At 34.9% G+C, this 23,002-nt stretch overlaps 1 protein-coding gene across 1 annotated transcript; it reads right to left on the minus strand.

The window, feature by feature from the left end:
• Positions 1-1,255: 1,255 nt before the first annotated feature.
• On the minus strand, positions 1,256-9,489 carry LOC108995651 (probable sucrose-phosphate synthase 1). Its single transcript, XM_018971242.2, has 13 exons — positions 9,093-9,489; positions 8,884-8,973; positions 7,005-7,246; positions 6,625-6,688; positions 5,804-6,502; positions 5,080-5,196; positions 4,792-4,923; positions 4,495-4,671; positions 3,953-4,006; positions 3,801-3,863; positions 2,737-3,681; positions 2,393-2,520; positions 1,256-1,772 (listed from the first exon to the last, which is right to left on the minus strand). Exons 1-13 carry the CDS (start codon positions 9,273-9,275, stop codon positions 1,499-1,501), a joined length of 3,168 nt encoding a protein of 1,055 aa, XP_018826787.1. The 5' UTR covers positions 9,276-9,489; the 3' UTR covers positions 1,256-1,498.
• Positions 9,490-23,002: the final 13,513 nt, after the last annotated feature.

A 23,002-nucleotide genomic window follows, 5' to 3' on the forward strand; every position in this document is an offset into this window, starting at 1 on the left:
ATCTATAAGCTTGAATTATTAATGACCCAATAATTCCCGGTAAGAAAAAAGCATAGAAAATAAATTTTTTTATTCACATCCATAAAATAGAAGGATTAAAAGGGTGTTCCAAATTGATCTTTCCTCTTAGATTGGGGAAGTTCAGCTGTTTCTCATCTGTCTTTTTCTTTTTTCCCCCCCTCTTATAAAATGATTGGTAGGGTAGGAAAGACGAATTTCCTTTTGATGGCGGTTTAATTAGCTAGACAGGTGGCCTACATAGGGACTGTCGATTATTTATTGATCTTCTTTTGCTAAGTGGTTGTGATAATTGAAGGCACGTCAAAGCTGAACATTGTAATTTCAAATTAATTCCCTTCATAATGTTGCACTCTTGTCGTGCTAGCTACATTAATGGACCCTTCTTTTGAATTGACACTTGATTGCTAAATAAATCTTTACCTTTCTATATATGGGCCCTGCGTTTAATGCATGCTCATACTCTGAAATTTCAACCTCATGTGTGGTCCTCCTTTTGCTACAAAGTCAACCTTCAGCTACCACTTTTTAAAGTCTTCTGTTTTCTATTTGAATATCAAAACTTCTTCTCACCGATTATTATTTCTCACTTTACACCTTATATTTTAGAAAAAAAAATTTCTACATATAATCTTAAATTATATAATCATCACATAATTATTTTGAAAATAAATAAAATCTATTATTAAAAAATTATTTTTTTCATATAAATCACATATTTTATTCACTTTTTTTAAAATGATTACATAATGATAACACAATTCACGATTGTAAATATATTTTTTCTAAAAAAATACCTCCACACTATGAAAAGTCACAAAGTATAGAATATAAAAATAAATATTGATGTATAATAAATCTCTTTAAATATATATATATATATATATATATATATATATTAGTTTTTATTCCTCGATCTACTCTCCCCTTACTTTCACCCCTTTTTTTTTTGGAGATTCAAAAGTCGAGACCGAGACCGAGACCGAGACCTCGACCTCGAGCTCTTGCTCTTTATATGGTGTTTTAAAGTAACTTTAACCATTAAGAGCAATAACTTTAGCCTCTTTTAACTTCTTTAGAATTCAATAACGTTTTTATGAATCCATCGGTTAGAAAACTAAAAAAAACATGAGTTAGAGAGAGAGAAAAAAAAAACTCTATTAATCTCTTCTTATTCTTCTAAATTTCTATATTAGTGATGTTAAACCGAGAGAGAGAGAGAGAGAGAGCTCTGTAGTATACTTCTGAGCAATATTTGACATATCATAAGTTACAACAGCTATACAAACAGTTCAGAAGCTCACAGGCCCCTGAAAGCTTTTGATGTTTTATGAGGAAATTAAAAACAAGCACAAAAGACAAGGTCAAAAGAATAAGGGAATTACGCTTATGAGGAATTTGTAATAAAGGCAAGATACAAAGGAAGCCTCCTGACCGAGTAGACAGGGCATCATTGCTTATAGGCTTGTAACTACTCACCCTAGAGAAGTCCTAATTTTTCCAAGGAAGCCCTTATATCATCACTTCCACACTCTTCAGTTGTCTGAACAATGCTGGGGCTATCGAATGGCAAGACATCCGAAAGTGGGTAGCTTCTATTGGCATGAAGTTGATTATTGGCACTGCTACAAATTCCCTTTAATATTACACTTTTGTGTAACCCACCAAGCAATCCTTCATAATCTGTGTCCCCACTTTCCCCAACAAAAACAACCATCTTTGAAAGCTCCACACCCCACCGAACATATAGATACCTGAAGAAATTGTGTATGGCTTGGATATTATAGTTATGGATATTATGCAAGGAAGTTTCAAGCTTGCCTATTGTGGTTAAGGACATTATGCAAGGAAGTCTCAGAGTTAATACTAAGGAATTGAAGAAAAAATTATTAAACCAGACCTCTGCAATCATAATGAAACATGTGAGGGACCAGTTCCACCCACTTAATAAGAGTCCCCAAAGACCTCTATATATTGTTGAGTCAATCACTCAACCATAAAGGAACAGCTCATGGTTACCGATTTAATTGATCAATTGAAGCAACCAGTTAGCTAAATTACCTTTTTCTCTTTTGCAAATGAGACAAGTTCTGGAATTATAAAAAAAACATGTATATTGTACACAGGAAACATGGATATGATTTACCGAAAGAATAGAAGATGGGGCCTTTGCTCCAAAATCTATGGCTTTTAACAACAAATTACAAGTCATGACTCCAATACATTATTCATGAAACCACTTAGCAATCAGTTCATTGGCATGGAAATTAATAAGACTCTGTAATTATAAGTTCCTCAATCATGGATATGAGAAGACAATTAATCGACTTAAGTCATGATTCTTGAAAATATGCCATTAATATAAAAAATATACCTGAGAGCTTGGGAACGAGATGCCAGTACAGGAATCACATTGAGCCTGGTCCCGTTTTGACAATAAATAACATGGCAACGCAGAGCCTGAATTCTCAGCAATTTTTTAAGCTCCTTAACAGGAGGTACCTACAAAGATAATATCAAAAGAAATTAGAGATGATTCGCATTATGTAGCCTCAACAGGTACTGCACCCCATAAATATGAATCACTAGAGAATTTTAGTTCAACTCAGCTTGAGTGGACAAATATTAATAATTTATTCTTATGGAAAAGGTAATATTATTATATTAATCATTTCACCCAGCATTCCCTGTTTCAAAAAAACAAAAAACAAAAAATACCATTCCAGGCTTTTGCATTTTAAAAGCATAACAGTAGTCGGTCGAAAGTTGTTCAGCGGCAGTAACTAGCTGTTCCGCATTCCCAGCATTCTTATCAGTTATCGATGCTGCCCAACGAACCAAAGTCTTCCTCAACCCTTCTCCACCCCAACGGTATTCAATATGTGAGTGGTAATAAAAGTCAACCACGAAATGACCATCCTCCTGGTTAAGAGATGAATAGTACAGATCACTGCCACTGTTGCAAATAAAAGCATCAAAAACATTAGGGCTCAAGCCCCCTGAGACCAGAAATGAGTGTATCTCAGATATGGTCAAGGATGTTGACAGTATGAACCCTATAGAGCCTTCACTCCTCCCCTTTGCCACAGCTTCAAAAATCTTTCTAATGGTTTCAAGAAGACCTGTTTCGGTATCGCAATCCACAGCAATGACAAAGAGATTTTTCCTCCTCCTCAATGCTGGAAACCTACCAGCAGTATTATTTTGGTCTGCTTTCTCTGCGGACACAGCCTTTCGTGCATCCTTTGAAATGCCCTTTGACCATGTCAGGACGGCATTCTCTAATTTACTCGTTCTATCAGCACCATTTCCTTGAGATTCTAAAGAGTTATCATTTCCACTGGCTCCACTCTTTTCTCCATCCAATGAAAATCTTAGGTTCAAAGATAGATCCTGTATATCTCTTAAGGAATCTCCTGGTGATTCTGATTCTGAGTTTTCATCTCCATCATCACTTCTTTGCCACTGTGGATGCCTTGTTTTGCAACTTGCTATACGAGATAGGTAAGTCTTGCAATGCTCTGGCCATGAAAATAGATGAATATTTTTCAACCCATTCTGCTGACATCTTGCCCAAAGTTGCTTATCTGCAACAAGCTTTAGAAGAGCATCCGCAATGGACTGCTGATCATGGGGATCCACAAGAAGACCATTGTCAAGTACCTGTGACAGCATCTCCAATCACTTTTGGAACACTTATGGCCACTTTCATTTATGTTTTACATTATATACTTGCGATCTCCTTAAAAACAACCAATAAGTAGGCTTTTTCAAAGGCTTACCCGATGTATATCAACAGGGCCACCATTTTTTGTGGCAACAATAGGCAAACCATAAGCTGTTGCCTGTTGCAAAAGAAGAGCAGGATTTCTATTAGATTTGAATTACAACTAAGCTGAGAAAAATATACTCTTCATAAGTACAAAATGACCACCTCAATTAGAGTAAGCCCAAATGGCTCGATGAAAGCTGGATTAATGAAAACCCCCTGCATTAAAAGTGGGTCAGAATGAAAGAAGCAACAAAAATTACCGTGCACATAAATCTTCAAAGTGTGCAAGCGTATGAGAGAGAGAGAGAGAGAATCCATTAACCATCTTGGCAAGGAAAATTTGATTCCAAAAGCTATCCAGAAGGATGAATTTATACAATAAAAACAAATGTTATCAAGAGAGCAATTAACAAAATTATTGAACTGGAGCACAGTGGTCATATCAAATTCTTATATTACCTGATACCAAAATAATCACAGTTGGGAAAATCAACATATGAAGTTCCCGAGATCTTAAAAAAAGTACACTGCAGTGACCATAGGACTTGTGACTTTGGTAAAAATTAACCAAATAAACAATAAATATAGTTAGCTAATTGCAAAGTGCATGGGTTCATAGAAGACGGACTCTCTATAACAACCTGCCAACTTTCCTAATTAAAGCTAATGGCGAAACTATTTCTTATCTCAATCTGATATAACACCTTTGTCTTTGCTGCAAGACGATATATGTCAGGAACATCAGACTGTTTGTGGTGTTTGGGGTATGCCACTTGCCCATAGAGATCATATTTGTCAATAAGCTTGAGCACCGATAGGAGAACAGAAGCATTTGTGCTTGACATTTCATCGATTCCATCTCGATTACCCATAATTAGAGTCTGCATAATACAGAGAGAAGGTATGGGACAAAATAAATGAGGAGCACATCCAATTTAACAAATCAGCACATTCAAGAAGATTTCTTCACCAAACAAGTGTCATCAGGTGATTCAACATACAAGGTTAGCAAGCTCTCTTAGTGGACGGCATTCTCCAAATGCATTCACCAAAGTCGTAATGTTCTTTTTGGGATCTGGTCTAGCAAGGGCAAGTATCATAGGCTTGCGAGGGTTTGTAAAGAAGCGCATTATCTGTAGAACACTAAATGGTATGTATTAGGCAATCGAATAAACTATAAACACATAACATCTGTCCTTAAGAACATTTTATGGAAGAGAATATCTTTAGACATCTATTGGCTTCCATCTAGGACACATTAAAGGAGATGCAAAAGGAATCATTTGAACCTCGGACCAGATATGTGGGTCTGGAGAAGCAGGATGTTCCTCATTTCCTTCTGTCTCCCCATCCATATCACCATCTTGTGGAGCAATATGATGGAACTCCATACCAGGAGGAATTACCTGCAAAGATTTACAGAATGAAAAAATATATTTATGTATAAGAAAGAAGCTTACCAAGGAAATGTCAATATTCTAAGACAGGAATAGGTACCCATTTATGCATAACAATTTAAATCGAGAAATGTCGTTCTTCATCATGGATTTTGTCAGTCACACTGGTTGATGTGGTGCATTTTAAGTGGCTTTCAATTTAAGTAATTAACATTGGAAGCCACTTAAAATGCACTATATAAATGGGCAAGCATCTGAGTTCTCCCCAAGGGCATTTGTAATGCAGCAGAAAATGAAACAGTCTGGACTAGTCACATATGTCCAACCTAGGTTCACATGAAGTATGCAAATTAAAGCATTTTTTCTTTGTATTGAATTGAAACAAGAAAAAAAATATACCTCCTCCATGCATGCTCTAATTTAAATAAGGGGCAGTTTTCTTGTAATTCAGTCAAAGTAAAAATAGCTCAGGATCTATTATTGGAACCTTGATAACCGGAAATTATGATATTTGTATGACTGGAACTTGAATAACAAGAAATTTTGAGATTTCTTTTTAATCAAGAAAAAGCAACTACGGCTTTCACAAGGATATAAGAAGCATCCAATTCCTCACCGCCATACGAGGCATGAACCTGCCATAACAGCTAACATTACGTCTGATCCTTGCCCGTAGTTTACGCTCCAACACTGGATCAAAACCGTCATACAAACGCCATTGCTCCTCGATCTCTTGTCTAGTGCTTGTTATGACTATTTCAGAGGCATCGAGGGACAACTCTTCAGCCTCTATCCGACGCATAATTTTGTATGTCATGTTTATTTCATCCTTGGATAGGCGGCCTTGCTTTAGAAGTTGTTCCAACTTGTCTCGGCCAAGTGAGTGGCCAGTAAAAAGCATTGGTACATTTAGGGCACCAGCTAGGAGAGCAGCAGAGTCGCCTGCATCTGCATAATGGCCATGGATGGCAACAGGCCAGATTGGATGCCCACCACCTATTTGCTCACCCAAAGCTTTGGACATCTGTATGACATGGTTAAGTGCACCATCAACAAATTCCGGGATGTACGGCCACAGAAGTTCTTTGGGAATATATTTATCTTTTGGACCAAATGGTATTCGAATAATATAGGCACCACTGCTCTCCCCCATTTCATCCATGAAACTATCTGAGTTTCTTGGAGTCAGCATCTCGGTGGGTTCACCATAGCTCCAATCTACTTCTGGTGCAGATACTTGTCTAGTCAACAAATCAACCCGATACACCCCCGGCATTGAGCCCAAGGCCCTTGCAAGTTCCACTACATACTTGACCTACAGAAAAAAACCAAGATGATTCAAGTACCAACATATGCAACTAGTATAGTTTACAATGTAACCTCAAATGCATGATCAGGTGGTTTTTGACAACTAGTATTTGAACACTTAAATATTACCTGACCACCAGTATCAGAATCACGACCAAGTTCCATATTTTCACCCCGTATAAGACCATGAAGGCTGCACAGATAGTAGTTGTTAAAACTAGTTGAAGACCATCATGCATATAACAGAAGGATCAAAGTTCGTACACCCCAGCATTGAGCAATAAAATTACATAGTTTAACTACGCCATCTTTAGTATCCTTTAGTTTATCTTCGGTGGAAACTCAATTGAGGTTTAGGAATGGTTAGGTTTCTTTCATTGGGTACATAAAACAGAAGTTGTAAGCAGTTTTATTGAATACAATGTGATATAGCAAAACCATCTATTCCATTCACAATCCTGTTGCATGATAACTGTAAAACATATTGAGCACCAAAGTTCAGTTCATGCCTTATCAGTACTATGTACAACTTTTTTCCTTTCTGTTGATTAGCCCATGTCTCCATTGCATCAACAGAGCTGATTCTTGGCAATCTGGCTTTGTGGCTCTCCCCATGAGTTGATATGTCACTGACTACATCTCCTTTCTCTCCCTCTGATAAGTCTTCTGACATATCAGCAGCTGCTTCTCTGCGGCCCCGCTCACGTTCAAGACGACGTTTAGCCTTTCTTTGGGCTTCTTCTCCCTCATGCTACAAAAATAAAAGAATAGATAAGGCCACCATAACACAATGTCTTCTCTCATTATAATCAAGAATTTTTAACAAAGTTGCACAATCCATTGTTGAGAACGAGTTTGGAGTTTCCTTGGGACTAAATTGATGAATTCCTAAAACTTCTCACACTTTCCCTGGATTAAGATCTTCTAAGATCTTTGCTTGACTTCTATGGTAGATTCAAGGACAGCATGTGGGCCCTACTGAATTATTGCTACCCGGAACAAGGGTAGCTATGAATGCAACAGGGCCACACTCTATATCTCTCTCTCTCTCTCTGAATTACAAACAAGAATTTGCATATGCAATTTTATGGGATCATGATTAATTTTTCATCTATCACCAAATTGACACATACTATCTTGGACATAAGACATCCTAATGTAGTGTCAAAGTAGATTCAGTTTGTGAAGGATTGCCAAGGTAATCATTTGCAAGACAAATAAGATTAAAACCTAAATGGATTAAGATCCTCTACAATTTTTTGCCCAAACACTTTCTACAATTTGGAGAGAGAAATACAGTCTGTGAACCCCACAACATAAAACGCTGTCTGCAGACGGTGTGGAGCCCAACATTAATTACAATGGGGTCCACATGTTGTGTTTATATCTCTCCAAGTCGTACTTATCAAAAAAGAAATCTCTCTCTAAGTCGTAGAAAGTATTTGGATGAAGAACAGGGAGCATATGAAGACCAATTTAAAACTCTACTCACTACGATTGAGGCGAGTCACGCGCTTGAAACTAAATCACATTTTAAGAAAAGCAGGGAGTTAAAGCATCTTTCATGTGCAATCAACTACGACGCTAAGGGAGGTAGCTCAAGTCGAGTGAAGAATAAAGGGAGAGCATTATGAAGACGATCTTGTAGTGGGATGTTCAGGTAGAGGATTAGTTTTATGTAAACAAGGGGTTGGGGAGGTGTTTTGGGCTTGATGTATTTTGGGTAGATTTCATGGAATTTTTGGGTGGAGCTCTCTTGTATGGGCTAGGTGTTTTCTTGTATACATCTAGTGTACTTGTTCACTCCTATTGATATATATATATATATATATAATATTATTACTTATAAAAAAAAAACCATATCCAAGCTAAATACTCCTTTCAAAACTAAAATTAATACCAACAGAATTCAAATGCAATCGGTTGCCAATACTTTGTATTCTGTTACAGACCCAATATCTCTAAATTCCAAACAGAAACTGGCATTTCATTTTCTCCTAGATTTTTTTAATAAGTAAAGTTCTCCAAAATGGAGAACACAAGTTCAAAAAAACCAAAATAATGAAATTATGAAATGAAACTCCTTTTGATTATAGAAACCAACCGGTCGATCAGAACCAATAGCAGGGCAAAAACATTTACATCAAACACTATCACCCACAAACTCTTCAAACTACAAAAAACGATAAATTACAGAGATGGACAAAAACCCAACCAGCACCTTCACCTCCATTTCACATATAAATACTTTTCGTTACAATAAAGCAATTGGTCGCACTTGAACTCTGGAAAAGCCAATCGCAGTAAAGCCAGCAAGTAGAGCCACATAACTTAGATAAATAGAAAAAAAAAAGAAATTACTATCTTAAAGAAAACAAAAGGAGTAACCTGTTTCTTCTGGCGAGCCAAGTTCCAAATCCTCCAGCTCATATTCTCCAACCTCGTGTTTCTCTCCTGCGGACTCCTCGTCGCCGCAGCCTACATCACACGCCTCATCATGAATGGTATATCCCAGAGGCACTTAGTCACCGAGAGAGAAAGAATCATAAGCATGTGCGAATCATATAATAGAACAAAGAACGGATGCGTGTACCGACCCGAACCCAGGAGCGATGGAGATCGGTTTCATCGTAGCCTGTAATGACCTCCTCGACGAAGTAGCGGGTGGGACTGAAGTGGCCTCGCTCTCTGAGCAGCAGAGAGGACTTGACGTCATCTAGGCCTGGACCCACGTCAAGAATTGCTTCCAGGTAGCTATTTATCCAATCATTCCCCGCCATTCTACTCCCTTTCCTGTGGACCTCCCTCCCGATTTCCTCTCTACTGCAGTATAGGAAAACTTCAAAAACAGAAAAGACACGGAGAGAAGAAGAGTCTCGCACACAGACAAGGTCAGGTCCGATTTGGGAGTTTTTCCTCAATGCTGTTGCTGACACGTCAAGGACACGGTGATCAGAGAGAGAGAGAGAGTGGCACTTATACAGTGTACTGGGATCTTCCGATTACTCTGTAAAGTAGGGCTTTTTATGGGCAAAGAGTAAACGAAAGAAACGGAATTTTGGGTTTTTAAGCCGAGAATATTCGGGAGCTATTAATATATTTTTAAGACAAAAAATTAAAATAATGGTGCGAGTGCCATGCAACCTTGTACAACATTTACCGACCGTTGCATCCCGCGTCGCGTCGCTATCTATTAGGTCCCATTTGAAAGTTTAGACTCTCTCAGTTTAATTTAATTTTAAGATAGAATCTATTATTTAAATATTTAATTTTTAAATTTTTAAATTTTTTAAAAATATAATAAAAATTTACTTATTCTCATCAGTTTAAATTTTTAGAATAATTATTGATTTCACATGATATCAAAATAAAGATTTTGAGTTTGAACTATGACTCTACACTCTACTCACTTAATTAAATATTTCATGTGTTAGGCCTATTCATTGAAGAAGATACTGACCCACACGTGAGAGACAGGGGCGGCTCAATATGTTTTGTGGCCTAAGGCGACTATTAAATACATGACGTTTTAATTTAAAAATGATAATAATATTTAAATATTAAATAATAAAATTTTATTGAAAATTTATGAGATGCAAAAAAAATATTAATATTATTTTGATTAATAATATTTATAAGTACTGTAACAATTTGAAAGAAAATCTAATTTTTCTGTAAATAGAATATTATCCCTTATTTATATATATACTTCTTTTAATACTTCATTTTGAAAACAAATAAGGCCATTGATATCAAAATAAAAATTATATTTTATAAAATATTCAAGAGTAATATATCATCATTTTGCTACTTTTATTCCAATTTCACTATTGTTTGGAAATTTTGTATATTTTGAGTAAGGTGTTTTTTAGTAAAACTTCTATATTCTGTTTTTTTTTTTTTTTTTTACCAAATTTTACAATTTAAGATTGATTATATTTTAGATAAAAAAAAAATCATCTTTTATGCTAACTAATATTTTTTCTATAGTTTATTTTTCAAAGTCATAATATTTTTTTTTTTTCTTTTAGGGGGCCTTCTCAAGGTGGGGCCTTAGGCGGTGGCCTTAGCTGCCTACCCCTTGAGTCGGCCCTGGTGAGAGAGAATGTTAAGAATATAATACAAATAATACAAATTAACTTATTTCCATCAACTTAAACTTTTGGAACAAATAGTGATATTTTTATTCAAAACAAAGCTTACGTTTTTTATCAATCATGATCATGATATATAAGCTTGATAGTGAGATGAGATGAGATGTTTTTGATAAAAATTGAAAGTTGAATCAAATATTGTTAAAATATTTTTTTAATATTATTATTGTTTTAAAATTTGAAAAAAGTTAAATTATTTATTATATTTTTGTATGTAAATTTGAAAAAATTATAATAATAAGATGAGATGAGATAAAACTATTTATGTATCCAAACGGGACTTAGAATCTTGTGTAACTTTTATTTTAAGTAATAATTTGCATATAATTTTTTTAATTCTTTTCTTAAATTTGGGATTTAAATAAAAATAGAAAAATAAAATCTTTTACAGTGTACTTAGAAATATGGATACTCGAGTATTTTGAAGAAAGTTTCAAAATATACAAATATAAGATCTTAATAAAATTTAAATTAAAGAACAATATTTTATTAGTATATTTTTAAATCCTTAAAAGAGAGTGGATATGTAGATTGAGTAAGACTAGATATAGTTTTAAGGTATACAAGTTTCGTACAATTTAAAAATAAAAAATAAAAATTTTATGTACAATTATTTTTACGTAATTTTTGTATATCTTACTAATGTGATTGGTTTCATTACTTTTTTAATATAAAATAATTGTTTTAATCAATCACATCTATAGAGTACGGAAGAAATATGTAAAAGTGACTGTATATTGTATAACTCTTAAAAAAAATAGATACACTATTAAAAAATAAATTTTTCAAATATATAACAGATTTAACCATTTTTTTAAAAGAGTTGTACTAGACTTATATTTTTTTAAACTGTATATAATATTACTCATATATAAATTACCTTGATGGCTTAACCTTTTTGCATTTCATATAAAAGCAAAAATTCAAGAATCTTAAAAGAAATTTTGTATGACAAGGATAATCTCTTTGTGATAGGAATGATTAAAAGTAGTACTATCATGTATTGTTTCCTCTTTAAATAGTAATCACATAGGCTTTTTGCATTCTCAATCGAGATTCAAACTATTTGAACGAATTAATACAACTAAATAGTTATTTGAGTTTTTCTTTGCATTCTCATCATCCATCATTTACATATATATATATAATATATATATATATTTATATATACTAGCAGTGAGGTTACGCGCGAGGCACGTTTGTCCTGTATTATTATTGTTGATGCGGTAAAAATCGTTCAACAGACTGAAATGAGATAAAGAGTTATTCTCGGCTCACTGGAACGACTTGGGCCTCGATCAGCATTGTATAAAACCCTCGTGCCTGAACTTGTTTCCCAAGCTTAATAAATCTTGGGCAGAGGAGTCTCGAAGAGATCATGAGGTACTGAGCATGTAACTCCAAAGTAGGTGAGATGTTGTCCCGAGCTGGTGGGGTGCCAAGCAGGTCATCTCCCGAGCAAATGGAGGTGGAGGTTCCCAAGCAGAGGTGCATAGCAGAGGATCCCGAGCTAAACTTCATTTGTTTCCCGAGTTGAACTCCCGTGCATGAACTTGTTTCCCGAACTTAACAAATCCTGGGTAGAGGAGTCCTGAGGAGATCATGAGGTATCGAGCGGGTAACTCCAGAGCAAAGTGAGGTGTTGTCCGGAGCTGGTGGGGTGCTGAGCATGTCATCTCCAAGCGGGTGTCTCTCGAACAAAGTGAGGGTCTGTCCCGAGCAGGTGTTTCCCAAGATGCTTCCCGAGCCATGCTTCCCAAGCTTAGTAAGTCCTGGGCAGAAGAGGTGTCGAGCAGGTGACTCCCGAACGGATGGCTCCCGAGTTGAGGGAGGCTGCGATGGAGACTCCCGAGCAGCACGAGGATTGGTCCCGAGTGAGTTGGCTACCAACGCTAATTAATTAGAAGGTTTTTTTCTCTTTAAAATGTTTAGCAAAACTTCATCATTTATTTAATGATGAAAGATTAGTTATTTCCCAGCCCACTGGGGTGACTTGGGCTTCGATCGGCGTTGTATAGAACCTCTGTGCGTGAACTTGTTTCCCGAGTTTAATAAATCTTGGGCAGAGGAGTTCCGAGGAGATCATGAGGTACCGAGTGGGTAACTCCAGAACAGGTGAGGTGTTGTCCCAAGTTGGTGGGGTGTCGAGCGGGTCATCTCTCTAGCAAATGGAGGTGGAGGTTCCCGAGCGGAGGTGCAGAGCAGAGGAGGGATCCCAAGCTAAACTTCATTTGTTTCCAGAGTTGAACTTCCGTGCGTGAACTTGTTTCCTAAGCTTAACAAATCCTGGGCAGAGGAGTCCCGAGAAGATCATGAGGTACCGAGCGGGTAACTCCAGAGCAAAGTGAAGTGATGTCCCTAGCTAGTGGGGTGCCGAGCAAGTCATCTCTAAGTGGGTGTCTCCCAAGCAAAGTGAGGTGATGTCCCGAGCTGGTGGGGTGTCGGTTTGTCCAAAGCAAGTGTTTCCCGAGATGCTTCCCGAGCCATGCTTCCCGAGCCGTGCTTCCCAAGCTTAGTAAGTCCTGGGCAGAAGAGGTGTCGAGTAGGTTGCTCCCGAGCAGGTGACTCCCGACCAAGTGGCTCCATAGCAAGTGGTTCCTAAGCGGATGGCTCCCGAGTTGGTGGGCTGAAAAGGGATCCCAAGCTGAGGGAGGCTGCGACCAGCGTGAGGATTGGTCCCGAGTGAGTTGGCTACCAACTCTAATTAATTAGATGGTTTTATTCTCTTAAAAATGTTTAGCAAAACTTCATCATTTATTTAATAATGAAATATTAGTATTTTATAAATTAAAGTTGATTTTAAGTGTATGATATGGTATTTATATTTTAATTATCTATTTTAAGTTAGTTTAAATCAGTGTTTAAACCTCCACCATTGGATCAAATCTGGGGATTCAAGATGAAGGGTTGGGATTTAAAACTCCAAACCTAGCATTTTCCCCTCACTTTCCCTTTCTCCCTGTAACACCCCGCTTAATTAACCACTAGATTAACACTTAAGTATTCTAGATTAGGCTTTTAATTATGGATTAATCACTTTCATTAATGTTAATAGTGGGATTAGCATTAATCATGGTACTTAGTGTTAATGAGCTAGGGAGCCCATCAGTAATTTTGGGGAGACTTTTTAGGACCCTAGTGCATTCATGGGCCTAGACCAAGAAAATCTTGAACCAAGCTTTTAGGAAATCAAGGCTAGTTTTGGCCCAAATATAGGAAGGCATAAGGCCTTTGGTGTAAATTGGACCATTGACCCTTTTTAAGTCATACCATTGGTTTTTTTAAGCCCAAATCATACCCAAAGTACCCAAATTAAGTTTTGAAAATTGGTTAAGGTCATTAACCATCATACTTTAGGTTAGTGCATTTTAAGTCATGCTTTTTAAGTTAATTGAGTTTAATCTTTTCTTAAACTTTTTAATTTAAATTTTCTTGAATTAATACTCTCTTAAACCAAGATTAGAACGTGTTAATTATACCCTAGTTAAATCATCCCACATGTCATTGAGAAAAATGACATAACAAGCTCAAACCATGTTTAATCGATTTTGTGCATTGTTCTTTGAAATACTTGGACTGTTTTGCTCTTGGACCTAACATTTTTGTGGTTTATCCTCAAGGGTAATATGGTTCTTAAACAACTCATGAGACCCTCACAAACCCAGTTTAAGCCTTTGAAGAATTCATTTTCGTCAACCAACTCAAAGCGCCAAACTAAGTGCACCTTGGGTTGGTTTGTGTTGTAACCAATTGGATTGGTTTTGAGCCAGCCTCCTGTCATGGTTTACACCACCACCCCATGCCACCTCCTTCTTCACCTAATCCTCAAGGGGTCCCATGACCATCATGAGAGTTGCAACTAAGTTTTTCCAACCCAAGATAATCAAAAACTGAAACTCAACAAAATCTGTCAAATTGAAGTTAAGTGAACCCGTCAGTTGCAAGGGAGGATTTTATGAATTTGTTTGTCAACCAAATTATGCCCCACGACCTGACCACCATTGTAGGACCCTTGTAGCCACAGTAGGGAAGAGATCATGGTGGTTTCAGGCCACTATTCCCTTGCCCAAAAGGACAGAAACCGTAGAAGGCAGTCTGGAAATTTCAGCAGGACACCTCCATCTCATCACCTTATTTCGGGCCACACCTTCATGATTCATTTAGCATCAAACTCTCCACCCTCTACCACCAGAAAAATTCTTCAAAAAGTGACATTGTTCCTGCACAAATCAGTCATGATGATGGTTCAACGAGATTAGTCATGACAATGATCAAAATCTGCCAAAGGAAAAATCAGTTGAACCCGTCAGCCCCCTTGGGTGATTTTGATGATTTTTTTCTCCTCTCCTCAGCCCCACGACCTAGCCAACCCCATAGGAGTAATGTAGCAACCATATAAGTGAAATCATGGTAGTTTATGGTACTATTTTGTTATGCACAAGAGACACAAAGTGATGGAAGCAAATATGAAAATTTCATATTCATACTCCATCTTCCATCAATTCTCTTGACCAAAGCGAACATCCCCTTCCCCTTGGCTGCCTATAAAAGGCCCCATCACTCTCTCATTTCCTCCACACCTCAGCTCCAAGCTTCCTCTTAAGCCTTGAAGAGCATTTTCACCTCTTAGAGATCAAAAGAGTGAAACCGAGTATGTTCTTTGTGAGTTCTTAAGTGTTCTTGTGTAAAGCTGTCTTGAGTGCTTGGAAGGCCACAAAGTTTGTAAATTTTCTTGCTTTTGATCTTAGTTAGCATGTCAAGCTTTGTCTATGTGTTGGTACGAAATTTGGGTGCGCTTTTGGAAGGTTTAATGCTGAAATCAAAACTGGGTTAATTAAGGGATGGTTTGGATAATTAAATAATTTTAAGTGAAAATTTAGCTATTTCATGTCTTAAGCATGATTTGATATTATTTATTATTGTCTTAACATAGTTATAGAAGATTTAAATTATGGTTAAAAGCATGTCATGATAGGTTTTGGATCTATCTTGTTTTGATCATCAAGTATGAATTGGTTTTGAATGGAGTAGAGATTAAATATATCTTAGCCATAATTAAGTGTCGAGATGAACTCTATTATCCAAGAATTAGTCTTCACTATGTCATAAAAAATGTTAGTGAACATTTGTGATAAAGAAAATCTCATATGTATACAAACATAGGGGTCAATAGTTCAAAATACATTTAGACATCAACTAAGTGCATGCCACGGGTTAGGACTATTTGGATAAGTTCCACTTTGATTTTTTAAAATCCAAGGATATAGATGGTTTTATAATGCCAAAAATATGAAATGCATGAATTTTTATTAAATTTAGAATTCATTTACAATTAGTGAAAATTTAGGTCCTTAACAGCAATTTTTGAGAGTCTAGGTGTATTTTTGTAAATACCCACTTTTGAAACCTTTGATTTTGGACCTCACTCATAGAAGTATTAATCCTAACTTAGTATGCACTTGATTTACGCAGCTACGACATTATTTTTCAATTATTCTAGAAGTTTGTAAGTTGGCTTCTAACTTACATCTTGATAGATTATTTATAAATTATTGATAAATGCCTCATTCATGTTTCAATTATCACTTTGACTATAAGATATCATGTTATATGATACATTGAGTGTATATTTACATTACAAGTGATATTCCTACCATTTTTGCTTAATGCACCTAGGAATATCATTTTTACATGAAAAGCTTGATATATATGCACTCGTCATGAAACACATTTTTCGAACATAACATGTAAATGAATTTTATCAAGACCCCAAAGACTAGAATGAGAAATTATCTTAATGAAACTCTTTTGTCCACTCTGAAGTGAGTAAAAAATGGAATGGTAAACGAATAACAGTCAACGAACTTCAAATAGGTTCTTTTCAAAGAAAGCCGGAACGAAACCATATGTTATGACACCTAATGCTAGTGGGTGTACATGCTATGATGTTATGATATTATGTTATCAATGCATTGAGAACGAGTTTGCAGATAACGTAATGTCAACGTGAGTTGTACTACGGTCACTAGCAGGTACTCACAGTACACATGGAGAACTGTGACGATACCACACGTTATGATTAATTTATGAATTGTTAAAAATGATGAAATGTTATGATGAAAATGTTATCTTTTGACAAATTAAAGTAAAAGTGTTCTTTGAATGAAAATTTATGTCTCCATTTTTCTAAAGATGTTGAGGAATATGGATACGAGACATACGCACATTTTTCTACATTTCATATTTATTATTCTTCATGTATGATTTATCTTTGTGCAAGTTGGTTGTTAACTTACTGAAATTTCATGTAAATCTCATTCCTTGTGGACTCATTATCATTCCACTTGGAATGATAGAAGTTGTGTCAGGAGACGAAGAGGACAGACTAGATGGAGCACTGGGTATCAGGAGCCTGACATCAAGAAGAGACTAGATTTGATTATCATGTTTATAGCCCTAGTCCTTCATGCCTTAGATCGCATGAAAAGAATGATTTAACTTTGTACTTAAGTCTATACTATGTCGGTACTTTGAACTTGATGATTTCTAATGAAATTGGGATGTTTAAGTTATTCTGGCATAAGTTCTATTTTCACCATTTTATCTGCTGCAATTATTGCATACTGCTAGATGCATACTAGGATGCATTTTATATTAACTATCACGAACAAGGGTATGGAATCTTATGTTACATGTCCTGACGCCCTGAGTCTCTGTTCCATCCCAAGCGGAGGTTGCGGGCGTCACACACACACACACACTCTCTCTCACTCTCTCTCTCTCTCTCTCTCTCTATCTCTCCTTCCCCTTCAGTAGCCGCACATCTTCCCTCTCTCTCACCCGATTTCCTCCCTCAAGCATCCCAGCGCCACCTTGCGACGTCACCGACCACCTCACCAGCTTCCCCTCACATCGGCGACCAAACCCCACCCTCAAATCCCATTGGCAGCTCCTCCCTCAACCGCATGCGAGCAACCCAAAATAGGTCTTGACGCACAGGTTCTCCACCCTTGCGCCACCGCGGGTCAACCCCAACTCTACCAAGCATCACCACCGAGTTCCCTTCACACCATGGACCACTTTCATGGAACCCACCACCCGTAGCTCCTCCCTAGCCCCATGCACGCAGCTCCTCTACATGTACGAGTTTATCACCGTAGCGCCGCCATTAGCTACCCTCACGCCACCGCACCACCACCACCAGCCTCCTCTTTCGCCGACGACCCCTCCCCTTCCTCATTTCCTCCAGCCGAAACCCCAACTCCTCTCATGCCCTCTTTCTTCACGGAATCCCAGATCCACTGTCGTAGAACCACCACGACGCCGCCGTATGTTGCCTCTAGTAGCCACGATGCAGCTCCCTTGCTCTATTGTGTGGCGATTTTGTGAGAAATATATATGTTGTGAGGATGTATAGAGGGACATAAATGGAAGAAGATAGTGTCAAACAAAATTATTGTTCATAAAGAATAGGCTCTTTTAAGTATAAGGATATATATATATATATATATAAAATATACTCCCACTTATCAATATTTTTTTTTTTCGATCTGTGTGTATTTATCTTTGTTTTCTTAATACAAATGATTTTTAAAAAAAATAACACTATATGTACACCATTCGTATCCTTTATCGTGGATGCAACACCGTCTATATAAATATATATATATATATATGAGTAATGTTATATACAGTTTTAAGATGTGTAAATGTTGTATTTTTTTTTAAAAAACAAAAAGTAAGGTTCACCATTAAAAAATAATTTTTTCATATGAATATTAAATTTACCTATTTTTTAAAAAGAGATTCACGAGACTTGCACTCCTTAATATTGCAAATATCATTTATATATATTCTCTCATTCCCATGACATAATCTAACTCTTGCTTTTTTTTCTTATTTTACCCTTTTAGTTTTAAAAATAGAGTCTAAAATCGAAGATACACATTAATACGTTATAAACTCAATGTTTCTTTACATCCACTTTAGCAAAGGTTAAGGAGATATTGAGTGGAAGTGTGTCAAAGTGGTCAACAAGTGTGAAGAGTACTTGCGTTTGTCTTTGATAAAACAAGTGGCGAGGATGAGGATGGAATGGAAATTGAGGTTTGTTCAGCTCCTTTTATTTGGCTTTAATGATTAAAGTAGCTAAACCAAGTACTGTGGGCATTATTCTCTTGTAATATTCCTTTGAGGTTTGATCAATATCCACTCACTCCATAGGCATACATACAACTTTCAACATATTTTTTCTAGATTTTTTAAGATTTTTTATTTAAATTTAAAGATATACGACGCGTGAAATGACTTGTACTATATTTATAATTGTCTGAATAAATCTTTTGGATGCTGCCCATAGGAAAAAATAATAAATGATAAACTAAACGAGATTCATAAGATTTCTAACATATATAAACAAGATAATAATAAATAAATAGAAACCTTTAGATGCTCAGCATAGAACATATATAGCCAAAACAATATATATATATATATGTATGTATTTATTATATAAAAACTTAGGTCAAATCGGCATTTAGATGGTAATTGACTGAAAATGCCATAAGTGAGGATACATGTCAAATGCCTAATGGGTTACGTCGATGGTACTACTTTATACTATAGACGACCTAATTATTTGTTTAACACTGGCTATCTTCTTAAAAAAACCGACATATTTAATTTATTATTCCATAAATAACTTTAACTGTTATTTATCGCATAGAATACTAAGAAAGATGATCTTTAAAAACTGCTGCTAGAAGCTGCAGTTTTATAATCTGTTCATCAGATTATTTAAAAATTATCACCAAGCGATCTTTCTTTGTGAGAATTACATGGGAGTCAATCTTTTGACTCCGATCATCTCTTTTATTTTTTTATTTTTGTGTTGTAATGTGTGTTGATTTTGGGAAGACTATAGGGGACTCTCATCCCGCTGAACTTGTGTCTTGTATCTGTTAGTTTATCTATAAATACTTTACTTGCCAAAGAAAAAAAATATATATGATCTTTAAAAGTTTGAATTGAGTTTTAATATTAAAAAAAATAGAGTGGCAGACGTGAGTCTTATAATATTTATATATATAAATATTAAATGTATACACATTTAATTTATAATATTTTATAAATTTATTATATATATAAATAATGGAGGTATTTAGACCAATTTGGGATTGCTTTTTTTTTTTTTTCTGTAAAAAGAGTGGAGAGAGGCTGCCAGTGTAGCTTCTCCTTTTGAGTTTAAACTATAGCTACTGATATCGGGTGGAGCAATCTCATCAAGATACCAGCATGCAAACGTATTTTGAAAGAAAGGACAGGCCTTTGGAGTTTAAACTTCCTCGTTTGTTTTCAGAGATGAGATGAGATGAGATGAGATTAAAGTTAAAAAGTTGAATAAAATATTGTTAAAGTATATTTTTTAATATTAATTTTGTTTTGAGATTTGAAAAAGTTGAATTGTTTATTTTATTTTGTATTGGAAGTTGAGAAATTTGTAATGATGAGATGAGATGAGATGAGAAGTTTTCCCAAAACAAACGAGGCCATTGGCTCGGTGCATCTCTAGCCTAAAACCTTAACCCACATGATCTTAGAATATTGGATCAAGGGGAATTGGATAGGTCTAAAGGGCTATTGAAGCACTCTGTGGTCCATATATAGAAATCACGTGAAAACCCATCAACAGCCACAACTCAGATATCTTCATTTTCTTTGAGGAGAAAAAAGGAAAGAAAAGAAAAGAAAATAGAGGATATAATGGTGGATGGATGATATATTGTCCTATGTTAATAATGGTAATAAGAGAAGTTTCTAGCATTACTCTTCTTGATTGAGAAATGATTTTTACAAGTCCCAAATAGACAAGCTCCATACAAGTCTTTATAAAAAAATAGACTCCACCTTAAAAAAATATAAAAAAATCTATTCTTTATTAGTGGGACTCATTGTTTTGAAATCAAAAACATATGATTGAGGTTTTGTCCTTTGATGTGTCTTAAGACTGTCTCGACTCGAGAATGCTCAGCGTGTTATGATTAAGATTCGAATGTTTTAACTAAATTAGTAAAAAAAAATTAACTAAAAAAAGAAAGAACAATACTGCTCTTCATCTTATTTATTGTTTTCATCAGTCGCACGTAGTGATATGACACATTTCAAATGGGTTATTCTATCAACCACATTAATAACACTCATTTGAAATGTGCCACATCATCAAGTCAAATGTGATTAGAGATGACAATAATTAGGATAAATAAAAGGTATTATTAAAACAAAGGGATGATTTTATGCTTACTTAGAGATTGCATTTTAGAATCAGAGAAGCAGATAATCTTTGTTTGGTTAAATAAAAAACAATTGGCTGTAAACCATAGAACTTAGAAGCAAGCAATAAGCATAGCCAACCCAGACCAGTCTGATCTTTTGGCCCATATTGACTGAGAAATGGGCTTTAAACACTTTTGTGCAATATTTATAATATTGTGTGCATGTTAAATGCTTTGCTCCCACACATTTCTTGTGGGCCTTCATCCACCATTCTTTCTTTCTTTCTTTCATTTCTTTCCTTGTTCACACTTTCCCAATCACCACCTTATACTTTTGAAAGTTTTAAGTTGTGTTTAAACAGTAAAATGATCTCAGATATTTTATAAATAATAATTAAAAAATAATAATAAAATAATAAATAATAATAAAAATATTCTCAATTCTGAAAATACTCTACTATTCAAACTAGCCCTGATCACAAAATGACAAAATCAATACCCTAAACAATAAAATATATTCCACCTTAAACTGATGTGTAGAGTAAAAAACAAGGCAATGTCACCTTCAGCCGCTTCTCCTCATCCTTTCACTCTCACGCCACCCTCGAGTTCCCATTCTCATAGCCAATTGCTTCTGAACTTCACATTTTTTTGGCCCTTTCTTCTTTTTGTTCTTACTCTGAATCTATCATTTTCCTTTGCAGAATATATGGTTCATTTCTTCCTGATAGTGTGGATGCTGCAACTCTAATCTTAGGTTGAGTTTAAGTAGTGAGGTGATTTCAGATATTTTGTGAATAATAGTAAAAAAGTAAAGATAAAATATTAAATATAAGTGAATAATAGTAAAAAATAATAAAAAGTATGTAAAAAGTAATAATAAAATAATAAACAGTAATGAAGTATTCTCATAATACTCCACTACCCAAACGGAACCTTAGATTGGGTTTGGCTATTAAGTGATCTTAGATATTCTGTAAATAATAGTAAAAAAATAATGATACTATTAAATAATAATAAAAAGTAGGTAAAAAATAATGATAAAATAATGAATAAAAGTGGAGTGTTTTCAACAGACTTTACTACCATTCGCAGACCAACATCCTTATCTTTCTTATAGGAGAAACATTTAGTATACAAAAAGATTTCACAAAAAAAAAATTACAAATTGATGTAATTTAATATAATATTATATATTACAAGACTTTATTATTATTATTATTATTATAAAATAAATCTAACATATTACGTTAAGATACGTCAATTTGTAAACTTTATATTATAGAGTCTTTTTGTAAATCTAACACAGTCTTCTCTTGTGATATTATTGAGTGAATAAACATTTTTTCATTGTTTAAGATAAGAACGTCTAGTTTTACTTTATAATTCTATCGTCAATTGAATCTTACAATTCTATATATTTTAGAAAAAAAAACAATGAAACTATTACAAATTAACTAATAACTGATATAAAAATAAAATCAGCCAACCTTACAACTTCATGTTTATAAAATTAATTATTGGCAAAGCAAATTGAAGCAGACAAGTTCTATGTTAGTAAAGCCTAATAAACAAAACAATAAAATGAAAAATCTAAAAAATAAAAAGATAAAATGCAATAACTATTTTAATACCAAGTCCTTAGTTATATAATTTTCTAATTTGTTCACCAATTTTTTTATTTCGAAAAGCAGAACACGAGAATGGCTCCGATAAGACTATTTGGCATTTTTTATTTATTTATTTTCATATTTTTAAATATTTAAAAAAATAAAAAAAATTATTAAAAAATAATTCTTTAATTTATATTCGGGACCCATCATCAAAATGGATCTCGGTGGATTTGCTTTTCTCTATTTCAAAAGGTCGGGAGACGCTGACATACAATACTTTAGGGTTAAAAAAAAAAGGTCTGATTTCTGAACAGACAGACTGATAAAATTTGGACATTTGTTTATTAGAAAATTTGCAATAATTATATATATAATTATTAAGATAATTTTATATATAGTCGTGAAATACGTAAACATCGTACAGTCGTTCTGAAAAAGAATCAAATTTATTATTAAAAAATTAATTTAT

The sequence above is a fragment of the Juglans regia genome, chromosome 1 (genome assembly GCF_001411555.2).
Source record: "Juglans regia cultivar Chandler chromosome 1, Walnut 2.0, whole genome shotgun sequence".
Lineage (NCBI taxonomy): Eukaryota > Viridiplantae > Streptophyta > Magnoliopsida > Fagales > Juglandaceae > Juglans > Juglans regia.